This window comes from Artemia franciscana, chromosome 15 (assembly GCF_032884065.1).
Source record: "Artemia franciscana chromosome 15, ASM3288406v1, whole genome shotgun sequence".
Taxonomy (NCBI): domain Eukaryota; kingdom Metazoa; phylum Arthropoda; class Branchiopoda; order Anostraca; family Artemiidae; genus Artemia; species Artemia franciscana.
This window is the reverse complement of record NC_088877.1, coordinates 8,750,105-8,774,987: the sequence shown is the minus strand read 5'-3', so window position 1 is coordinate 8,774,987 and position 24,883 is coordinate 8,750,105. Positions and strand designations below refer to the sequence as shown.

General features: G+C 33.8%; 1 protein-coding gene across 5 annotated transcripts in view; it reads left to right on the top strand.

The window, feature by feature from the left end:
• Positions 1 to 24,883, top strand: part of LOC136036010 (uncharacterized) — a 101,895-nt gene that overhangs the window by 19,240 nt on the left and 57,772 nt on the right. For 3 of the 5 annotated variants that reach the window (XM_065717931.1, XM_065717933.1, XM_065717932.1), the window contains exons 2-3: positions 3,873 to 3,961; positions 20,421 to 20,618. In XM_065717931.1, the coding sequence (XP_065574003.1) occupies positions 3,881 to 3,961; positions 20,421 to 20,618 (279 nt within the window). In that variant the 5' untranslated portion in view covers positions 3,873 to 3,880. Of the gene's footprint in view, positions 1 to 439; positions 459 to 524; positions 583 to 3,872; positions 3,962 to 20,420; positions 20,619 to 24,883 lie in introns of those variants that run through there. The other 2 variants (XM_065717935.1, XM_065717934.1) reach the window with 2 other exon arrangements.

Below are 24,883 nucleotides of genomic sequence, written 5' to 3'. Positions count from 1 at the left end.
CATTAGAATTTAGAGTCACCTCTGACTTCTTCTTCCACTTAAAGCAGTAACAGAAACGCACCCGTTGCGATGATGCTTATTGTGTGTCTTCATAATTAAATCCTTTTTCTTAATGTGTCGTCTTGGGCCTTAAGTATAATTAAAGACTGCTTTAATAATTGGTGAAAGCTTGTAATAAATAAATCAACGAACCATTTCAATATGAATGTAAGGGTCAAAAGGGCTATATTAGCGTTTTTTCTTTTTTATATTCGGATTGTGAAATACACAGAAATTGTATTACAACATTTAACCTAGTTTGAGACAAACCAGTTGTTTTTATTTAGGTTACTCTTTACATATGTTTACGGTACAGAAACCTAAACATGGCATTTAAGAATAATTTCTTTTGAAGGAACCTTTACCTGTTCCATTATTGCGAAATCGTAGCGCCAGGCCAATTATAACGAATTTGACCCGTAAGTGAAATTTAGTCACTTAATTTTTAGTATAGTTCTAAATTTCATTTTACATAGTAGAATTGCTTGATTTTGAGCTTGCAGTTAGTAGCTATTAATAAGTAGCGGATAACCCCATGTTCAAGTACGTAACCATCTAACGTGGAGGAGGAACAATAATAAAACAATAGAATTGGCCCAACAATAATTTGTTCGATAAGTTGAATAAAAATTCCAAAGAATTTCAAGATGATTTAGGATTTGTGGGGGTGGGGGTAAATTCTCCCCCCGCCCATTATGGAGGCAAAATGGCAACCGTAGGTATGATATTCTCTGTATATGCACACTGTCATAGCTTGAGTTTTTGTTTTCAAAGGTCAAGATTTAAACTGTATGGTAGAATAGCCAAGGCTTTTGCTTTTCTAGCTGAAGTTTCTTAGTACTTCAAAAAAAGCTTCTTATAGTTCTAATTAAACTACCCTTGTGTTTAAAGAATCGTCATTAAAGACTTGGGACAAACTTCACATTTAAGCGTAAAAAGTGATGTATTCAGGAGAGGGCAACCCACTTTATTTATGTCATGATTTCTGTTTACTTTGTTTTAATGTTGCTTCTTGTTTTCAGTTGAAATATCTTATGTTTTGTTTAATTTTTGATGGCTTTCAAATAATTTTGGAAAATCGGTTCTACCTCCTGGAAAAAATCCCTCCCCGCTAAAAGGTCCTCTACAAAATTCAACTCAGGTGAAAATTTACCCCAGTCAATTATCATTAACCTCTCCACGTGTAAAATTGAATCGTCAAAGAGAAAAAAGACAAATAAAAAGAATTTCGTTTAGGGAGTGGCCAATTCCTCCAGTGTAAAATTTCCCCTGAAAATTCCACTCTCAAGAAACTTCCCTCCTCATGGAAAATTTTCCCAGTGAGAAATCCCCCCGGCAGAGAATTCATACCTTCCCCAGCCCAAAAAAATGTATATAGACTTCCCAATAACAAATACTAAACGTAAACAATGGACAAATCTTAAACAATGGCACACTCGTTCCTGAGAATAAACTGATAAAATGAAAATTAAAAAGTTTCTACAGTAATCTACTTCCTAGGCTGAATCGTAATGTAAAAATCATGAATATTTGTGTCGCTTGAAAAAATGAGGAAAATCGCAAAAGAAATAGAATTTATGAAAGTTGTGTCAGTGGGATATTCGTGAGTCCTACGTGGATGGGGTAGAAATGTGTCCCTCTTATTTACTACAAGCTATTTAAGTAACATAAGAGTTTGTACTTTAATAAACTGCAGTTTTCCACTGTTTCTCCATTAGGGCTACAACTGCATCCCAAATTAGACAAAATTTTAAAAACAAAACACAAAATATTGCCAAATTAGGAGTAAACTGTAAAAAAAAGAAGTTTTGGTGAAAACAAAGTCATTCTTTCAAGAGTTATATGCCTTCGCCTGAGTTTGTCAGAAGTTCCGATGGAGAAGGAGAACAGTACGGAAAGTATGAGATTTTGAGAGTCAGACACGAGCTCGAACGCCCCCACCTTATGTGTCTGACTTGATTGAACATTTTATGAAGTTTTTTCATAAATTTTGTTATACGACAGAAACACTATTGCCATTTTGCCCCACTAACAAGCAGTTATTGGTCCGCCAAAATTTGTAACTAAAATGTCCCACAGTTTTGGCACATTTGGTAATAAACAAGCTTGAGATTCATGTCTTAAACCACGAAAGGAAGCCCAATAAACTTCTATTACTTCATAAATGTATGGGCTATGTAGGATTTTGAGTTGTTTAAGCTGCTATAAATTAATAATCAAATATTGCGGTTGAAGAAGTAATAGCACGGGTTTCTAAGTCTTATAAGTTTTGAGATATGCGATGTCTGAAAAGCCCAAACTGTTTGGGTTAATTTTCCTTTGCACCTTTTTCTTAACCTTTTTTTAATCCCATCTCCTTTCCTCTCAGTGGCACCAATAATTCAAAACAGGAAAACTATTTAAACATTAGAAAAAACTAAATGCCACCTACACTTTAGTTTACTGAAAAATAGCAGCCGAAAAGTGTTCTTGTCTTCGCATTATTTTACTACTACCTCTAGAACACAGGAAGTGTTAGAGATTTTCTTCTGCCCAAGATTCAAATATTCTTCAAGCACTTTTTCCCCCCAAAAAGGGATATGTTACGAAAAGGTAGTTTTCTGTTGTCTCTCCTTCTTTCTAGGACAGTTTTTGGTTCTAGTCTTCATCCTAAAGAGCTGAAAGGGTGTCTCACATAGAATAATTACTTCAATGGGGTATTGGCGACAAGCCAAGTGTTTTAACGGCAAAAATGTAGCGCTTGCGAATACCTGGAGAAAAATACTGCCTGTTTAACAGACCGTCAAGCGGAAACTATAGTTTTGTCGATTATCGTTAGTTTTCTAGGCGTAAGATCACCACTTCCACGGCTTTAATCAAGTTAAACTGCAAAGGTGGCATTAATAATTACGTTTCAGGTGTGACTCTGCAAGTTTTTCACAGAATGTTGTTCCTTTGTTCAAATATTAATTTTTTTAAATGGAAAAAAAATAATAAATTTTCAGGTTGTTTGAAGCCACGATGGTAACAAGAAAAAACCACAACGCAAAAACACTTTCCATTAACGGCCTGTGTTCAGTTTTCAAGTGCAGCAAATGCCCCATTCAGAATTTTACAATACCAAGATATAGCTAGGGAAAGCTTGAGCCAATAAAATGTGTTAGCCAATCAGAAAGTTCTATGAAAAATCGTATTGGCTCAAATTAGCTATTGATAAAATATCTTTGCGAGGGGGCCTTTCACTTCCCAGCTCGTAAATATTGCTTTGGCTCCTTTTCATTAGTTGCAAATATCAATAAATTATGTGCTGGATTTGTTAGATTTCTCGTGAATATCAAACAGTTTGGGGTAGCGATCTGTAAGTAAGGAGCCACCCGTCTCATTTGTAACCAAAACTCTAAAATCAGACTTTTGATACCAGTAGATATAAAAAAGAATAAAATTCTAATGCTGATTTTAAATATGTAAGTTTCATTAAGTTTAGTCTTATCAATCAAAGATTACGAGCCTGAGTAACTTTTCTTGATGTTCAAAAAAAGAAAGAAAACCCCTAAAAGTTATATAGTCTTAATGAAAATCAAACTATCAGATTCAGCATATCAGAGAACCCTAATGTAGAGTTTTGAAGCTCCGAGGAGGAGCAACCCCCCTCATATACGTAAGGATTTTTATTTGTTTTAAGTTTTGGTTTTGCTCCTTACTTTCAGTTGAAAACTTGTTGTATATTTAATCGTTCTAGAGTCGGAATAGACAGCACATTAAGCTTTTCAGTATTAAACAATAAAATTTCTATTTGGATATGACTGCTAATGTTAATACTCTTGCTTTGCTTATTTTGATTGAACTTATTACAGATGCATAGATGAACTCTGAGAAGCATGAGAGATCGAAAAAACGGAGTAGAGAAAAAGATCCCAAAACAACAGAAATAGCTGCCATTCCGGTGAGTCTTCATTTCAAATTGTTACAAGAAACTCCGATGTGATAAATTGACTTAGCCTACAAGGCCGAAGGCACGAATTGGAGGGGTAGTTGTCCCCATATATTATAAAAGTTAATTACATTGCTGTTTTATTAAAAAAATTAATACAATCACGGCACTTACGTGTTACAGCGACTACAATTTGTTCTTGATGTGTAATGTAACCGGTTTTCTATGTCCACTCGGAGATAATCAGCTTAGCTTGAGCGAGATAAACGGCATCTATGCGGGGTATATTTTCATTGACTATTTACTATATAGAGGTGGTTAGGTTAGGTATTCATATAACGCGCTCTGGGCGGCCTGCTTTTCATAATTCTTTGCTTGTAATTTCCATAATTTTATTCTAGAAGTATTATATTGTCAACATAGTTTGATATATATCATTATGATTAGCCTAAATTAACTAAGATAATTTCTTAAACCACAATGGCCTGCCATAAAATAAAGAAAGAAAACGATCAAAATGGGGTTTTAAGGCCTAATGAAAATACTGAAGAGAACACAGAAAGCGAAAATTTCGAGAGAATAACCACCTCTCTTCTTCAGCACGAACAAAATAATATGATAAAGGAAAAAACAAAAAACAAGCGCGGAAAGTACAACAAAACCCATGAGAAACACTCATTGGTTGGCGAAACACTCACTTGGTGAATAACTCACTTTATTTTTTTGCTAGGTATTTGATTTTAATTTCTTTAATTTTGTCCTTTTATTGAATCTATTAAATTTTTGCCATTTTTTCATTGGTTTTGTTGTACTTTCCGTGATTGTTTTTTGGTTTTTGTTTTTTCTTCATTATATTATTTTGTTCGCGCTGAGGAACAGAGGCGGTTGTTCTCTCGAAATTTTCGCTTTCTGTGTTTTCTTCAGTATTTGGCCTTTAAAAACTTGTTTTTGATTGTTTTCTTTCTTTATGCTAAATTAATTTCTTTGGTGTGGTCTCTATAACACGTAAGTACCAAAATTACTACCCATGGATTTTCGACAGTGCATTTGTTTGTGTCTTATTTAAATAAAATTGAAAAAATCGTACTTCCCTATATTTCTTATGAATTGTTACCCCTGTGTGCGACATCTAGTGTTCGTCAAAACTGGTCAACTAGTGGTTATAGCAGTAAAGCCAATAGAAATAAAAATACTACTTCCCAAAACTTCCTTGTTAAAAAGTGTGCTTTTATTCCCCTGTTTTATTTTTGTGCGATGATTTCATAATAGCAAATCATATTGTTCTTATAGGGTATGTCAGAAAGATGATTAAATAACCATGCCTTTACTACCGCCTGCTGTATCTTCTCGTTGTTGCTGATCCCTATTTTAAGCCAGTAAAAAGAACGAAAATAGCTGACTATATTTTTGTATGAAATTTTAAGCAAGTAAAAAGAACAAAAATAGGTGACTGTATTTTTGGATGAAGTTTTAAGCGAGTAAAAGGAACAAAATTGCTGATTTTATTTTTGAATGAAATTTTAAGCCAGTAAAAGGAACAAAATTGCTGATTTTATTTTTGGATGAAGTTTTAAACCAACAAAAAGAAAAAAAATAATTGACCGTATTTTGGATAAAATTTTAAACCAGCAAAAAATAAACAAACAAAATAACCGACTGCATTTTTGGATGAATTTTTAAGCCAGTAAAAAGAACAAAAATAGTTTACATTTGTACAGAATAGTTTACAGAACAAAATAGTTTAGTCAGTAAAAAGAACAAAAATAGTTCACTATATTTTTGTAAGACATTTTATGCCATTAAAAAGAATAAAAGCGATTTTGACACATAAACTTTCTGCTTCTCTGTTGTGCACCCTACCCATCACAGCCAGAGATGTTCACAACAAATTCTAAAATCAAATATTTTCCAGAATTAGGTACATTATTTTTGTTCAAACTAATCTTGTTTTGATTTCCAAACGGTTAGAGCGAGGCTAGAATGCAGAACATAAGTCAGTTTAAAAACAGATCACGTAAATATACTTATTACTCCCATTTGACAAAAGTCGTATTCCTATTTTGACTAAATGTAAATCAAAAGCCAAAAAGAGATTTAAAAAAATTATTTGCGTCTTTCCTCATTTGGATTTTACAACTTAGTTTGTAATTTTGCTGGGTAGCAAAATTAAAAATTCTACTGGTAGCACTTTTTTCTCATTCATTCATTCATTTCATCTATTCTATTCGTTCACTAAATACTAAATACAATGTACAGCATATAATAAACCATGTAAAAATAAGATCCCCTGAAGTTGACTTGTTGTGGGATCCATTACACTTAACACGCTGTATCAAAGATAAATAAATGTCATACACATGTAAAGAGAAAAGAAAAGAAAGAAGGATAAGATAAAAAATACAAGAAATAGAAAGAGCCAGACCAAATGTACATTACAAGGATATAATATAATTAAATTCAAATGATTGTTAAAATTAATTCCGTTAATGTAAAAAACGTCGGTAAATAGACCACAGTGTAAGATGAAGAGGTATATCGGATGGCAATGACTTCCATAAAGAAATAGAACAGTGAATTGGGGATCTCTTAGCAGCTGTAGATGAACACTTTGAAGCTGATAACTTTCGAGAAAGACTAAGCAGAGATAATGGGTATCTACTTGATGATGACGATCCGAAAAAGCACCGCTGGAGAACTTCATGTAGCAGAACATTGAAACTGTAAACGCAAGGCGAAGATTATTTTTGCCAATAATGTTATAAAGTGTAACAAGACCTGCGTCTGCGTAAAGGTCGGTAGAAGGGTATAGTTGAGGAAGATGACAAGCATCCTTTAATGATCTGTTCAGGGCTCTCTGAAGAGAGTGAAGTGTAGATTTGCTGGTCTTTCTCTGACGCAGAGCACAAATAAGAAGCAATAAGTCTCACTGACTTACTGTAGATGGTTCTCTTGTCGCTTTCCCATGGTGCTCGTTCACTTGATTTTAGAGGGACAGGGGAGATACACAAATTTAAAGGCTGAACAGACAAGAGAAAGCTATGAGTGGAAAGAGGTGAAACCTCTAGTGGTTTCAGCGAACGTTTTTGCTGCAATCTACTTCTCAAAAGAGCTCTGGTATATTGTTGCACTTATTTCACACGTTGATTAGGTCAGAAAAGAAAGTTCCAGTGTCTTTTACTTAGATATTTTGTCTCTAATAATGACTAAATAAATAAAAAAACAAGTTTTTGTAACGGAAAGTAAGGAATGACATTAAAACTTAAAACGAACAGAAATTACTCCGTATATGAAAGGGGCTTTTCCTCCTCAAAGTCTCGCTCTTAAAGATAAAGTTTGACCCTTTTTCTTAACTCTACTTTTTAAAACAGTTAGAAACTTTAGCGGGAAGAGCGGGGCGTTGAGGAGGAAAAGCCCCTTTCATATACGGAGTAATTTCTGTTCTTTTTAAGTTTCAATGTCGCTACTTACTTTCCGTTACAAAAACTTGTTTTTTTTTATTTCTGGACGTTTTTGAATTAATGCATGTTTTGATCTTGGCTCTCCGCACATAAATAATTAAAACAAAATTTGCATATTAATTAATTACAATTAATCGGAAGATTTCGAGAAAAAAGAAACGAAGGAGGAGGCCTAGTTGTCCTTCAAGTTTTTGATTACTTAAAAAAGCAACTAGAACTTCTAATTTCTTACAATCGTTTTCATTGGTAAAAAATATACGTAACTTACGAATTAACTTACGTAACGAACTTCTATATTTGTATGTTTTCATTGCATATATGAGGGGGTTCAACCCTCGTCGATACCTCGCTTTTTACATTAAAGCTTAGATTTTGTCCCAATTCCTTAAGAATGACCTCTGAATCACAAAGGCCGCAGAATAAATAGTTGAAATTACTAAAAATACTTTAGCGTAAAGAGTGAGGTATAACGAAGAGGTAAACCTCTCATATGCGCAATAAATTTTTTTTCATTTTAAGTTTTAATGCTGCTCATTACTTTTAGTAGAAAAAACTTTTCATATTTATTCTTTCATTGTTATTCTCTTCCCCGTAAATGAAGCAAATTTTCTCAGGCTCTTAACTTTTGATGGGTATAACTGATCTGGATGAAACTTTTATACTTAAAATCAGCATTAAAATGCATTCTTTTGATGTAACTATTGGTTTCAAAATTCCATTTTTTAGAGTTTCGGTTACTATTTAGCCGGGTCGCCCCTTACTACAGTTCGTTACCACGAACTGTTTGATTGGCTTCCTTATAGGCACTGTGGATATATATTCATGCTTATAGAGTTTTTATGCTTTACAAATTTCTTTAAGTTTTACTCTATCAATTTTAAACTGTGACGTTAAGTAAGAGGAGCAGGAAAGGACATTTATTCCCGGGACTCCCCCTAGACTTTGAAAAATACCTCTTGCATAGTACTTTTGCTCAAAATGCCCTTTTTAGGCATTTTCATCAGGGAATTGAATTTTTTCCTCCGAAGAAAACCGGTTAATTTTTTCCTCCAAAAAGTATTCCAAAAAGTAATTCTTAGCCCCGCCCCCTCCACTCTAACTTTTTGTGAATTAATGCAAACTATTTCAGCCAATCAAACGGTTTAAGACAAGGCTGCATCCAGAGGGCTAGGGGGTTTTGACCCCCCCCCCCCCAAAAAAAATAAAAAAAATTGTAAAGTTTTTTTCGTTAAACCCCCTCCTTGAACAGAAAATATTTTCTAATCCCCCCTCCCCCTCCAAAAAAAACTGGATAGGGCCCTGGCTCAAGAGATTAAGTATAATATGTAATTTTGTTACTGCAACCTAAGTGCCAAACTTGTTGTTTGATTATCAACGGTATAATAAATTACGATTTTAGCTTACTAATATGCAAATCTATTACATAATTGTAAACCCATTGATTGAAAAAATCTGCAATTCATAAATCCACTGACACTGAACTTTGGCAACTAATTGGGATTATCATGCATCTTTTTCCAGAAGATAAAAGTAAATTATAAGGCCCTTTTATTTATTAATTTCGCTTCTGACTGAAAGAAGCTTCTAATTTACAATATTCGAAACTATAAGCCGGAACGTTTACAACGGTAATGTCCACCAGACAATTTTGATTGAGTTCTCAAGATGATAATTCTATTTTATAAAAATAAAAAAAAAATAAAATAAAAACTACACGAAGAACCAGGAGCCTTCTTAGGAATCATTTTTTTTTCTTCCCGAAAAGCGGACTTTTTTATTTAATCCCTCTTCCTGAAAAAGACTCTTTTGTACCCCCCCCCCGTCCTCCAGAAAATCCAGGATAGGGCCCTGGCTTAAAAGATTAAGTATCATATGTAATTTTGTTACTGCAACCCAAACGCCTAACTTATTATTTATTAATCAACAGTACAAATGTAATAAATTACGATTTTAGCTTACTAATATGCAAATATATTATATTACTGTAAATCCATTGATTGAAAAAATCTGCAATTCATAAATCCTAAAAATCTTAAAACGAACAGAAATTACTCCGTATATGAAATGGGTTGTCCCCTCCGCTCTTCACGCTAAAGTTTTTTAATTGTTTTAAAAAGTAAAATTGTGGCAAAGAGTCAAACTTTAGCGTAAAGAGCGAGGGATTGCGGAGGGGACAACCTATCTCATATTCGGAGTAATTTCTGTTTGTTTTAAGTTTTAATATCGCTCCTTACTTTCAGTTTAAAAAAACTAGATTTTATTTAATTTCTGAACGTTTTTGAATTAATGCATTTTTGATTTTGGCTCTCCGCACATCAATTATTAAAATGAAATTTGCATATACATTTTTTTTTGGCTAAATGGCTTTCTCTTAGTTTTGATCAGACGATTTTGAGAAATAAGGGGTGGGGAAGGAGGCCTAGTTGCCCTCCAATTTTTCGGTTACTTAAAAAGGCAACTAGAACTTTTAATTTTTTAACGAACGTTTTTGTTCGTAAAAAAATATACGTAACTTAATAATTAACTTACGTAACAAACTTTTATATTCTTATATTTTCCATTATGTATATGAGGGGGCTTGTCCCCTCGTTAATACCTCGCCTTCTACACTAAATCTTAAGTTTTGTCCCAATCTTTTAAGAATGACCCCTGAATAAGAAAGGCCGTACGATAAATAGTTGAAATTACTAAAAATACTTTAGCATAAAGAGCAAGGTATTTATCTCCTCCTAAATACCTCGCTCTTTATGCTAAAACATTTTTAGAACCCGTCATATGCGTAATAGTCTCTGTTCGTTTTAAGTTTTAATGCTACTCCTTACTTTCAGTTGAAAAAACTTTTTGTGTTTATTTTTTCATTGTTTTTTTTTATAGTAATGCTAGAAAATCCCGCGCCCTTTTCTTTGAATTTCTCTTCCCCCATGGCATATTCCTTTAAGGAAGATCCTGGCACATAGCCCCCTCTCCTCAACCCCACCCCAAACCAAAAAAAATCCCCCTGAAAACGTCTGTACACTTCCCAATAACCATTACTGTATGTAAACAAAGTTTGTAACTTGTAGCCCCTCCCCCAGGGACTCTTGGAGAGTGAGTCATTCCAAAGACATAGTTAATATGGTTTTTGACTATGCGGAACAAAATGGCTACCTCAAAATTTGGATCCGTTGACTTGGGGAAAATATGAGCGTGGGAGGGGGCCGTGGTGACCTCTATTTTTTTTTTTGGTCAATTTTTGCTCTAGGATTCTCTGATACGCTGAATGCGATGGTGTGATTTTCGTTAAGATTCTTTGACTTTTAGGGGGTATTTCCCCCTATTTTCCAAAATAAGGCAAATTTTCTCAGGCTCCTAAATTTTGATGACAAAGATTAAATTTGATGAAACTTATATATTTAGAATCAGCATGAAAATTTGATTCTTTTGATGTATCTTTTAGCATCAAAATTCTGATTTTAGAGTTTCGTTTACTATTGAACCGGGTCGCTTCTTACTACAGTTCGTTACCACGAACTGTTTGATATTTGCCTTCTCTGCAGCTAATCTTGTATTTCTTTTGGGATTGGGCTTGTTTTTATTCGTTCCTATTTTGTTTTATTTTGAACTAGATTGTTTTCTGTAATTAATTTTGTGTACATAGGGCTGAGTGTGTATTCATCCTAGTCTCTATTTAGGGATGTATTATTATTATTTAAGTTTAGTTTGATTTCGATTGCCTCGTTGACAGTTTGTTTGATTCCTAGGTAATTATTAATTAGAATTGTTTCGTCAGATATAATTGAATGGTTTGGATTTACAAAAATGTGATTGCTTAAAGCTGAATTGAAAGATATGGAGTTATTTCTTGATTTTAATGCTTTTTCAATACTTTTTTTTGTGTTGCTGTAATCTTGTTCCTAAATTTTGGTGGGTTTCACCAATGTAATGTAAATATTCAAATAGGTTTTGTTGGTTCACTGTCTTGGGAAAAACAGTCCTCATTATTCTCTCTTCAGTAGTTGTATTATGGAAAGGCAGTGTGGTCTTTGTCATTATTTACGTCACGCTCATCGGGAGTATTCGACCAAAAATATTTTTAATTTTACTAGTTTAGGGAAAAACAGGGAAGGAACAAAATTATTCCTAAATCCTTTATTCATTTATTTATTTATTCATCCTTTATTCTAAATCATTTATTAATCCTTTATTCATTATTTATTTATTCCTAAATCCTAAATCCTATTTCACTTAAACACTTTTAAGAGTCACAGTTTAAACATAAATTACAGCTAAAAACGTTGAATCATATTATTAAGGACAAAAAACACAGAAGACATGTAATTTCCTCAGAAATTACTCGAAAATTTTTTTGTCCCAGAGTTTTTCTCAACTGATGTTTTTTTGCAGAATGTAAGGATGGAAAGGAAATTATTCCACAATGATTTCCGTGTGTCAAAAGAGAGACTCACTATTAATTTTACAAGGTTGAAATATGAGTCTCAAATGGCCAACCCAGTTTACAGTCCTAAGATAAGTCCTGGACCTGCGATTGTAAACATTTCATCTAAAAAGCTTAGCTACGTTGAAGAAAGAGTCCTAGAACAGGGGCCAAAATTTTCGTTTTTACCGAAACAAGTTCCAGTTGGAGACTTGGTAGCATCTTTAGAATCCTCTCTCCACAAATGTAGTGCTCTTGTTTCAAAACCGGATACATTTGGATCTTGTTTGATTAACACTTTATTTCCTATTTTTTCCAATAACGCCATGGAAAAGTCATATGACACAAAAGTTTTGAACAAACTCCGTAATGATTCCTCAATAATTATCACTAAAGCCGATAAAAGTAACTCCTTAGTAATTATAAATAAAACAGATTATGATACTAAAATTGACATTTAAATGATGCAAGCACTTATGTTAAATCAACCCATGACCAGACTGATCAATTTGCTCACAAAGTTATAAAAGAATTAAAAACTGAAAGAAAATGGCAGAATCACTCCATAAATGTACAAAAAATTTCTCCTTCGTGGTGCTTTTTGCTCAAAGTTTTATGGATTACCAAAATTGCACAAGCAAGGCGATTCCTCTAAGATCCATTGTAGCTAGTACAAAATCACCTGCCTCAATTATTGGAAAATGGTTATGCACTCCATTTAAGCAATTGCTTCACTCCCAAAAATCTTATATAAAAATTAAGTTGATCTTTTAGAAAAATTAAAACAGACAGACATTTCTGAAAATCCCATATTAAGTAGCTTTGACATAGTTTTCGTGTATACTAGTATTGATTTTTCAAAATCTGAGCAATTATTACAAAATAAACTGGAAAACAATTATAAATTCTAATCGACACAACAATTATAAATTCTAATCGAAGATTCAGCGATAGGTCTAGACATTGATGTTCTCATGCATTTGGTTAGATTATGTAAAAAAATGTTCCATGTTCTTCCAGTTTCAAGATTCATATTACAAACAGGTAAGGGGCCTTCCTTACAGGTAAGCACCTCTATCAGGCCTACTCTCAAATATTTTCGTCGAGAATCATGTGTTTTGGGGACGTTTCATGGACGATATAATTTCAATTTGTAATTATGGCAAAAGTGAACTTAAAGGTTTTCTAGAACATTTAAATACCTACGATAGAAAAATACAATTTACTCTAGAGACCGAAACAGACGGAAAAATACCTTTTTAGATGTATTGAATATACGCAGCGTGAATAAACTTGATTTTACGGTTTACAGAAAACCTACGCATAATAATAGATACCTTCACTTTAAATCTAACCACCCTCCACAAATTAAAAGAGGTGTGATAATATCTCTTGTGGTTAGAGTACTTAATATCTGCTCAGAGCCGTATATTAAAAAAGAATTAAATTTTATTACAGACATACTTTTTGGCAACGGATACCCAATTTCTCTCATAAATACTGTTATTGCTCAAAGATTAAAGCTGCATTCTTCTAAAGTCTTAAATCCCACACCAGAAAACGATTTGAATAATCCCACAAGTACGATTTACATACCATATATTCCGAAAATTACTTCAAGACTAAAAAAAAGTTTGTTTAAAAAACAATTTACATGTTGTATTCACAAGTAATTTAAGTTTAATGAGTTTTCTCAATTCTGGTAAGGATAAAACCCCAGTTACTCGTCTAAGAAGGGTATATCAAATACATTGTAGTTGTGTAAATTATTACATTGGTCGAACCGACCAAAATTTAAGAAAAAGATTACAGCAAGACAAAGACAGTATTGAAAAAGCATTAAAATCTAGAAATACTCCATATCTTTCGATTCAGCTTTCAGCAATCGTATTTTTGAGAATCCAAACCATTATGTTCTATTTGACGAAACAATTCTAATTAGCAATGACCTAGGAATCAAACAAACTGTCCGCGAGGTAATCGAAATCAAACAAAACTTAAATAATAATACATCCCTAAATAGAAACTTGGGTGAATACACACTCAACCCTTTGTACACAAAATTAATTACAGAAAATAATCTAATTAAGAATGAAACAAATATAGGAAAGAATAATAACAAGCCTAATCCCAAAAGAAATAAAAGATTAGCTGCAGAGAAGGCAAATATCAAACAGTTCGTGGTAACGAACTGTAGTAAGGAGCGATCCGGCTCAATAGTAACCAAAACTCTAAAAAATTGAATTTTGATATCAATAGCTACATCAAAAGAATCGCATTTTAATGCTGATTTTAAATATATAAGTTTCATCAAGTTTAGTCTTACCCATCAAAAGTTACGAGCCTGGGAAAATTTGCCTTATTTAGGAAAATAGGGGGAAACACCCCCTAAAAGTCGTAGGATCTTAACGAAAATGACACCATCAGATTCAGCGTATCAGAGAACCCTACTGTAGAAGTTTCAAGCTCCTATCTACAAAGATGTGGAATTTTGCATTTTTTGCCAGAAGACAAATCACGGGTGCGTGTTTATTTGTTTTTTTTTTTTTTTTTTTTTCCCCAGGGGTCATCGTATCGACCAAGTGGTCCTAGAATGTCGCAAGAGGGCTCATTCTAACGGAAATGAAAAGTTCTAGTGCCCTTTTTAAGTGACCAAAAAAATTGGAGGGCATCTAGGCCCCCTCCCACGCTCATTTTTTTCCCAAAGTCAACGGATCAAAATTTTGAGATAGCCATTTTGTTCAGCATAGTCGAAAATCATAATAAATATGTTTTTGGGGGTGACTTACTCCCCCACAGTTCCTGGGGGAGGGGCTGCAAGTTACAAACTTCAACCAGTTTTTACATATAATAATGGTTATTGGGAAGTGTACAGACGTTTTCAGGGGGATTTTTTTGGTTTTGGGGGTAGGGTTGAGGGAGGGGGCTATGTGGGAGGATCTTTCCTTGGAGAAATATGCCATGGGGGAAAAAATTCAATGAAAAGGGCGCAGGACGAATCTGGTCACGTTAGAAAAAAACGTCAAATTCAGAGCTTAATATACAATGCTGGGTGTTCGGAGCCTCTCTATTATGGACTATAATTTGAAAATAACACAACTATACGAGCGATAAAACATATATACCACAACCATAACTCAACTAACGAAAGAACTGCTAAGAGATAACACAACTATAAAGCGAAAACAGGTGAAAACTAACGGGAAAATAAACGAACTAAGAGGTGGAAGGGGCCCAGAGAAAAAATATAATCATTTTTCAATTTTGAGCCTAACTTCCGCAAAAGAGTAATAATGTCAGAAGCCCCGAAATACCGAATTATTTTCTTTTCAAACAGTTCGTGGTAAAGAACTGTAGTAAGGGGCGACCCGGCTCAATAGTAAACGGAACTCTAAAAAACGGAATTTTGATGCTAAAAGATACATCAAAAGAATTGAATTTTCACGCTGATTCTAAATATATAAGTTCCAATTAATTTAGTCTTTGTCATCAAAAGTTACGAGCCTGAGAAAATTTGCCCTATTTTGGAAAAAAGGGGGAAATATCCCCTAAAAGTCATAGAATCTTAACGAAAATCACACTATCGCATTCGGCATATCAGAGAACTCTATAGCAAAAATTTCAAGCTCCTATCTAAAAAAATGTGGAATTTCATATTTTTTGCCAGAAGACAAATCACGGGTGCGTGTTTATTTGTTTGTTTGTTGTTGTTTTTTTCTTTTCCCCAGGGGTCATCGTATCGACCAGGTGGTCTTAGAGTGTCGCAAGAGGGCTCATTCTTACGGAAATGAAAAGTTCTAGTGCCCTTTTAAGTGATAAAAAAATTGGAGGGCAAATAGGCCCCCTCCCACGCTAATTTTTTTCCAAAAGTCAACAGATTAAAATTTTAAGATAGCCATTTTGTTCCGCATAGTCGAAAACCATAATAACTATGTCTTTGGGAATGACTTACTCCCCCACAATTCCTGGGGGAGGGGCTGCAAGATACAAACTTTGACCAGTGTTTACATATAGTAATGGTTATTGGGAAGTGTACAGACGTTTTAGCCAAAAAAAAAATTAATATACTAATTTCATTTCAACAATTTATGTGCGGAGAGCCAAAATCAAACATGCATTAATTCAAAAACGTTCAGAAATTAAATAAAAAAACTAGTTTTTTTAACTGAAAGTAAGGAGCGACATTAAAACTTAAAACGAACAGAAATTACTCCGTATATGAAATGGGTTGTCCCCTCCGCAGTCCCTCGCTCTTTACGCTAAAGTTTGACTCTTTGCCACAATTCTACTTTTTAAAACAATTAAAAACTTTAGCGTAAAGAGCGAGGGACTGCGGAGGGGACAACCCATTTCATATACGGAGTAATTTCTGTTCGTTTTAAGTTTTAATGTCGCTCCTTACTTTCAGTTAAAAAAACTAGTTTTTTTTATTTAATCATAATAAGAAATTATTCCAATTTTTAATAAACACAGTTAGCTAAATGAATGAACCTTTTTAGCTTGTAAAATGTTAGCTTTTATAACACAGTCTTCGCTGAACTTTTCGTTAATAAGTAATGCTGCCAAGGCTATTTAAAAAAAAGAATGGATTTTTAACCGAAAACTTGTATTGCAAGTGTTTTATTGTTTATTATTTTCTTTGCTGAAGACGGCCCTTAGATATAGGGCCGAAATATTCAAATAGGTTTTGTTGGCTCACTGTCTTAGGAAAAAAAAGTCCTCATTATTCTCTCTTCTGTAGTTGTATTAAACAAAAAAAAAAAAATATTTTTTTAAAATGAAAGTAAGGAGCGACATTAAAACTTAAAACGAACAGAAATTAATCCGTATATGAAAAGGGCTTTTCCTCCTCAACGCCCCGCTTTTATGTATTGCTCTAGCTTTTATGTATTGCTCTGACTAATTGTGTATGCTCTGACACCCTTCTAAGACTTGGGCATCGGATTAACCATTGGTATCAGTGTCAGTATGAATGCACCGCCTATATTAATGGAAGGCCCATATTGCAATGATCTTTATGCACCATATTATTCGATTTCAAAACGATATACACACCTATTATATACCAATAATGACTGTCAATGTTTTGTGAACTAAACTTTTTTTGGTAAACCGCTTTATTTGAAATGATTTTTATTGGTGCATCTATCAGAACGAAGGAGGACAGTGAGCAATTCATATTTAATTTTGTAACATTAGATTCGAGGTTATTTTAATTGAAAACCTTTAAAAAAGTGGTAATATTTACAAATAACAGAAGAATTAAATGTAATGAATACGAAGAATTTCCAAATATCGAAAACATGTCCATGAGAATTTAAACAGGCTTCCTTCTTGTTCTTCCAAATTGTGTGGAACTACCCTCCTCTAATTCCTCATCTAACATACAATCTAGATTCATTTCAAGAGCAGCCATTGATATCTCTATACCACCAGTTGTTTTATGTCTCTTTGCTGGGGGTCGTGATGATGTTTCTCTATCAGAGGTCTCCTAGAATAGAGATAACGAATTTCAGTTAAAACGAGTAAAAATAGGCATATCATTTCTCTCGACTTAAGCCTGTAAAATTTTCCACCACTTGCTACGTTTTCCCCCAGATACCTTATCCATTTGAAAGTAGGTGGACATTTGGATTGCCTTGCATGAAAATACCACAAATCCTCACCCCAAACTGAAAAATAGGATCCAGCAAGACTCAAACCAGTTATTATTCGGTTGTCAGTTCGGTATACTAACAACTCTGCTAAGACGGATCACGTGTTTCGTTAAGTAAACTATCCAGCAGTATTTTCTGAGAAAAACAAAGGCTAATAGTCAATTTTCTAGCCTAGAGAAAGAAAAATTATATACGATATACACAACATAAGGCTGGGGGATTTCGGAACTAATTCATTTTGACAATCCACCCAAGGCTAAACAAAAAGGAGACCCTCCGCAAATGGATCAAGAAGATATGATAGAAAACATTTGAAGACACTAGGAGCTACATGTGAAGCTCTTAATGGGATGGGGTGGAGGAATGTATATAACAGTCTTTGCATCAGGTTTGTTTGGTTTTCAACTATACAAGGCTGCTTTGCAGATGATTATGTGCCTGCTTCACAGGAACTCAATTTGCCTAATCATAAGCGATGAGACTTGTAAAATAATTCTAGAATTCTAGGAATTCTAGGACTTCTTAAAAATTCCATTACACCTAAACCCACTGAAGTGTATAAACCAGTGTTCACTTGGAATTGATGCGTGAGGATAAAATCTGGGCTAATTGAAAATGTTCAAAATTCGGTAGTTTCTATTTTACATTAGCTATCAAACAGTTCGTGGTAACGATCCGGCTCAACAGTTACCGAAACTCTAAAAAATTGAATTTTGATACCGATAGTTACATCAAAAGAATCGCATTTTAATGCTGATTTTAAATTTATAAGTTTCATCAAGATCAGTTATACCCATCAAAAGTTGCGAGCCTGAGAAAATTTGTCTCATTTTAAAAAATAGGGGGAAACACCACTTAAAAGTCATACAATCTTAACGAAAATCAAACCATCAGATTCAGCGTATCAGAAAACCTTATTGTAGAAGTTTCAAGGTCCTATCTACAAAAATGTGGAATTTCGCATTTTTTGCCAGAAGACAAATCACGGATGCGTGTTTATTTGTTTGTTTGTTGTTTTTTTTTCCCAGGGCTGATCGTATCGACTTAGTGGTCCTAGAATGTCGCCAAAGGGCTCATTCTAACGGAAATTAAAAGTCCTAGTGCCCTTTTTAAGTAACCAAAAAAATTGGAGGGTACTTAGGCCGCCTCCCACGCTCATTTTTTCCCAAAAGTCGCCGGATCAAAATTCTGAGATAGCCATTTTATTCACCATAGTCGAAAAACCTAATAACTATGTTTTTAGGGACGACTTACTCCCATGCAGTCCCAGTGGGAGGGGCTGCAAGTTACAAACTTTGGCCTGTGTTTACATATAGTAATGGTTACTGGGAAGTGTGCATGCGTTTTCGGGGGAATTTTTTTTTGTTTACAGGGGAGAGTTGAGGGGAGGGGGTTCTCCATTTTCATGGAGAAAATTCTCATGGGGGAAGATAATTTCAATGAAGGGGGCGCAGGATTTTCTAGCATTATTTGAATAAGCAATGGAAAAATAAATATGAAAAGTTTTTTCTACTGAAAGTAAGGAGGTCATTCTTAAGGAATTGGGACAAAGTCTAAGCTTTAGTGTAAAGAGCGAGGTATCGACGAGGGCTGAATCCCCTCATATACGCAATAAAAACATACGAATATTGAAGGTCGTTACGTAAGTTAATTCGTAAGTTACGTATATTTTTTACCAATGAAAACGTTTGTAAAAAATTTAAAGTTCTAGTTGCTTTTTAAAGTAATCAAAACTTGGTGGGCAACTAGGCCTCCTCCTTCGCTCCTTTTTTCTCAAAATCTTACGATTAATTGCAATTAATGAATATGCAAACTTCTTTTTAATTATTTATGTGCGGAGAGCCAAGATCAAAACACCCATTAATTCAAAAACGCCCAGAAATTAAATAAAAAAAAAAGTTTTTTTAAATGAAAGTAAGGGGCAACATTAAAACTTAAAACGAACAGAAATTACTCCGTATAAGAAAGGGGCTTTTCCTCCTCAACGCCCCGCTCTTTACGATAAAGTTTCTTACTGTTTAAAAAATAGAGTTAAGAGAAAGAGTCAAACTTTAGCGTAAAGAGAGACGCGTTGAGGAGGAAAAGCCCCTTTCATTTACGGAGTAATTTCTGTTCGTTTTAAGTTTTAATGTTGCTCCTTACTTTCATTTAAAAAAAACTTGTTTTTTTTATTTAATCAACACCAAAAACTGAGAGAAAAGCACTGGGGATAAAAAAAAATGACATATGTAGCCCCACTTAGACACGCCCAATGTCCCCGATTCATATTATCCAGTTCTCATTTCCCCCTCCATAGCCCTCTTAGATTTCACCTTGAAAACCCTATCTATTCTCCTGATGGTAAACAAAATAACTCATGACGAAGTCAGATCACCTATTTAGTGAAGAATGTCGAACTTATGCTAATTCACTACTGTAAACTATGAAAACTGTACTACTGTAAACTATGAAAATGGAAATATATATATTATACACTGAAAAAACTGGTTTCCTTAAAGAACAGATTAAAAGGACAACGTGTTATTGTTCTAATCGATTATGAATTCGGTATTACTTACATAAAAAGCATTACTTTGGAATCGCCTGTTCGTTTTTGAAATTATGTTTCAAAACTGATAGTATCCCCAAGCTGTTTTTATAGGTAAAAATTGTGTCAAACAGAAATATGTATTTCAATATTTTTTTAGCTAATTTTCATAATTAGTATATGCTCTAATTTTTGCCAATACGGTTATGCTAACGACGTTCACCTGGGGCCTGTTACATGGATAGTTACCAGTTATGCTAATGATATATGTGTGGGCCGTATTATAGTGACACTACTGCAGTTGTAGGAATAGCTTTTATATTCTGAAAAAACACACTTTCAGTATTGATTATTTCAGTTGTACTCCCGACTTTGTCATTGTTTTACTAAGTTTCATAATAAGTCCTTATTGCAGGCCGTTACAGATTTTTGCACTGAAGTAAGAGGAGCGTTTTCAACACTTTCATCAGCAGCGTCACATACATTAGAGCCTTCGCGTCCAATTGAGAAAGGAAAGCCTACCCACGACAGAAAGAAGCCAGGTCACAAAAGAGACCAGTCAGCTAAAACATTCTGGCTGGTCTTTGGGATATGTGCGATCATAGTGATGATTGTAAGTAATTAAAAATTCAACCGCTAGTTATAATAGCCAAAGAAAACCAGAGGCAGTACTTTCGTGTAATCCCTTGTTACAAATTGTACTTAAGTTTTCATTGGCTTATTTCTGTTTATTATTATTATAAGTTAATCCTATCATTCCTTAAGGAAATGCATTTTGGAGAAAAAATGATCCCAAATTTTAGAGAAAAAATTTATGAACATATTTGAAATTTAAAGCCACAAGCTGGCAATAAAAACAACAGGTTAATTCAAACAAAAAACTCAGTCTCATTGGTTCTTTTTGTGAAATTTCAAGCCAGTTAAAAAGACCAAAAATATTTGAATCACAAAATTTTCATTCTTAGTCCCATTGTTTCTTTGCGGTATGTCTTTCTTGATCTTCTTCTATTTGATATTGCTCTGGAGCTGTAAATTAATTTTACCCTGCTTTAGGTTCTCAATGTTTGTATTCGATTTTGTTTCGATTATGCGTAAAAATGTCGTTTCACCTCGTTTGATATCTTCTTTTTATGTATTTAAAATAAAAACAGCACGGATAAAATTTTCAGGATATCAAACAAATGGAATTAGACAGATTCTTTAAAATATATGGTTAATAATTTCTGAAAGTCTTATTATCTATTAATTTTACATTTTATAATTTTATCGTTTTCAGTAAAGCGCAAATGATGCTCTGGGCTTTGAAGGGTATGGAGAGGGGGTGGTTTAATTACGTAAATTTAATATGATGTCACCTCATTTATTTTAAAAACAATTAAAGGAAATTGAAAGTAAAGAAAACATGAAAAAAATAAATTAAAATAGAATAGAAGTAAAATTAAGAAATGAAATAGAAACGAAATAAAAGAAAACGAAAATGATCGCTGAAAATAATTTATTACATAAAGAAATTATCTTAAGATCTAATTTTACACTCAACTCGTAGGAATGTTTGTCAAGTTTTTTTGTTTTTTTTTTTTGCTTTTCAGCCTTAGAGCTGAAATGTTGGAAATTACTTTACATTGTGGGCAAAATTAAAATGGTCAGTCGAAATTTCTAAACAATTTCTAATGACATCTTTACTATAGAATTTGGGTTGAAGATATTCTGTTTTGATTGCCTTGACACGTATAGTGTATTAAATTTACCACTGCTCCATCATCTCGAAATACAAGGTCTGATTGGGCCCTCATCAGTTCCTCAAAGCTTCAAATCGATCCAACAAGTATTTTTTCAAGATATGGCTTTTTAGTTTACATATTGTCTTTGGATTTACCTCAGTGCATCACAGTTCATGTAATTTCAAAATAGATTCTAATTTCAAATGGGGCTTGTACTGCCAAATATTGTAAGTAGAATGGAAATAAAAATATTTTACCCTCAGCCTCAAGTTTAAAGTTCACTTGCCTTCTCCTCCTCAACCGTTTTCCTTGAAAGTTTCTACTTGACCCCCCCCCCCAGATGGTCCCGACATGGACAAACAGATTCTTTTTTTTATGAGCCAAATAAGGCTATACAAGACAGTATTTAACAATACAAATCACAATATAGCAAAACAAATATACTCTGCTTTCCCGACAAAAACAACATAAACAACAAAAACCCCAACTTAAAATACTATTCTTTCCTTATCAAATCAATAACATGGATATATTTCTTTTTATAATAAACCTAACAGGGCCATATAGCACAGCATTCTGTAACACACATCGCAAAAAATAACATCAATATTAATAGCAGATACGCTGTTCTGGAAGCCTACCAACACAAAATGTCTCTTCATTTACTTTATTTCTTAACCGTACATAAATGAGTATCATAGGTGTTTAAAGTGCAATACAAACACGTTTAGGCCTCTTTCTTGTTGAAGCGTCCGTATGATGCGCTGTGTTTGCACTACGAATAACTTGCGCCTCTGTTGCGCAGAAGTCTTTCACATCTAAATGAGAAGCTATCATACTGGATAAGACCCTCCGTATGAAAAGTACATTCTTTTGATAAGTTGTATCAAACTGCATGGAATCTTTGACCATGATATTGACAGTATCAAAAGTACATGATATTGTTGAAGTAATGTACAAGTACAAGTAATATCGACAAAAATAGTACAAGTAATATCGACAAGTAATATTGACATGAAAAGTACAAGTAATATCGACATGATATTGACCGTATCAGAAGTACATTCTTTTGATAAGTTGTATCAAACTGCATGGAATCCTTGACCATGATATTATTTTGAATAACACTTAGTGACTGCTCTAGAGCAGGAAGCCTAAAAGAAAAACAAGGTATTGGTCAGACCAGTGTTTAAAAAAGATTGAAATGCGTGTACAGGTAATGTAACTCCGGTATAATGAGATGCTGGCAACATATGAAGAAAAAAGGTTTTCAACTTGAGTTGGTTAACGCAAACAGAATATGTTGATTTATTGAAACTTGTGAGACCAAAAGTTATATGAAAGAGACAAATTTCCACAAAGCTATTTCCCCAGGAGTGAAACTTGCCCTTACTTCATATTACCTTCCAACAGGGATTATAATAATATATTTCCATTCAGACTTTTGGCTTGGAATTTCAACTGTATGTAGTATATTAGATGGTACTCTGAATGGTATTTGGGAATGTTTGTCCCGAAAGTTCTTAAGCATACAAGAACAACTAAAGTAAAGTGTAGTTATTCCTGCTGGTACTCTTTATAACTTGAAAAATTTCAATCTTCATTTCAATTTGTTTCGCCATGAAAAATATTTTAGGTGAACGGGATCTCCAAAAGTATTCGGCAAAGGTGACTGCTCCATTTTTTTTTTCTTTTGGAATTTTGAAATTAATTCGGATATTCCACTAAGCCCAGATACAGGTGGATCCTTCATTTTTTTTTTTGTCCACTGTTGAGTATGTCCATCTTTCATTGCCTCATCATACTACTTTTAGGGGGTTCGTTGTCTTGTTGGTGGATGGATGTATTTCCTGTGATTACTCATTTGTACCATCTTCGTAGATCAATTCAGTCTCAGTTTTCCAAAGAGATATCAGAGAATTAACGTGATGGGCAATTGCCTGCTTGTTGGCTTTCAACTGTAGTTTGAAACGAGGTACCAGAAGTACTTGGCCAATTCTCCACTGTTCGCCTTCTGCATGAAATCAAATCGTTTAGAATTATCAGTATCCTAAACAGTTTCTGCTCATTGCATTAATGCTATTTTTGTGACAGAATGTCTACTGCTCCCAACTCTATCCTTTTAAATGCAACATAGTTAATCTCGTAGTGACTTAGACTCAACAGCAAATGTAAAAGGTAGATTTAGATACATGTGCATCCTCCAGAAGACCGATAATTGTCCTAATTAAAGGGGTAAAAATACCAATAGAGTGTCTAATTTTTATTGATGTCTCATCCAAACATTTATTCTGAATCCACCCCTACCTAAGCATATATTTGATTCTCTTATTTCTTATCTATGATTCCTTTCACTACAATTAAAAGTTTTAGTATGTTGGATGGGCTACTTATCTATCCTGCCCCGAATTGACGTCCCTGAGTAATAGGTTGGGGAAAACAGGTTTAACTGGGTACCTCTTAATCCGAAAAAAAAAACATGCTCTTCTGAACTGGTATAGTAATCAAAGTGTTCTTTATAATGATTTTTGGGTCAAAGATCCTAAGTTAAATATGTCCTACGCGTAAAAAAAATGACCGACTTCAATTTTTAATTCAAATCTTTTCAGTATAGCTATATTGCTTTTCATGCTCAGATAATCATTTTGTTATAATTTAGGGTCTGACACTTGTCCAAGCAAAACGATAATTCTGTTCATACATCGTGATACTACTTTTTTTTTTAATCATATCGTGAAAAGTAAGCCAAATCTAGATAAGCAAAGTAGTGATTATTCCGTTATATAATTAAGCTCGTTAGCTCAACCTTTGGCTCAATTAACCTTGTTAACTTTATCTCTCAGGCTTGGCATTTAAACATGTTATAAAGAAAAAAAAATTGCGGATATGAACGAGCAAATTAAAGTTTAAGCGAGCAGAAATTATTTTACACAAAGTGTCAAACTTTGAACGAAAAGAATGACAGCAATAGGAATCCAATATAAGAATGACTAAGATTACCTTAAGCAAGATCAATATTTTCACCCCACCCCCTACCCTCTAAATCTCCAGGTTTTCCATATTTTTTTGCTGAAAACTAAGTTGATTGCTATCAATGAAACATGGGAAATATTTGCTTAGCCAACCGATTTTTGTATGTATGAAAGGTAAGGATTAA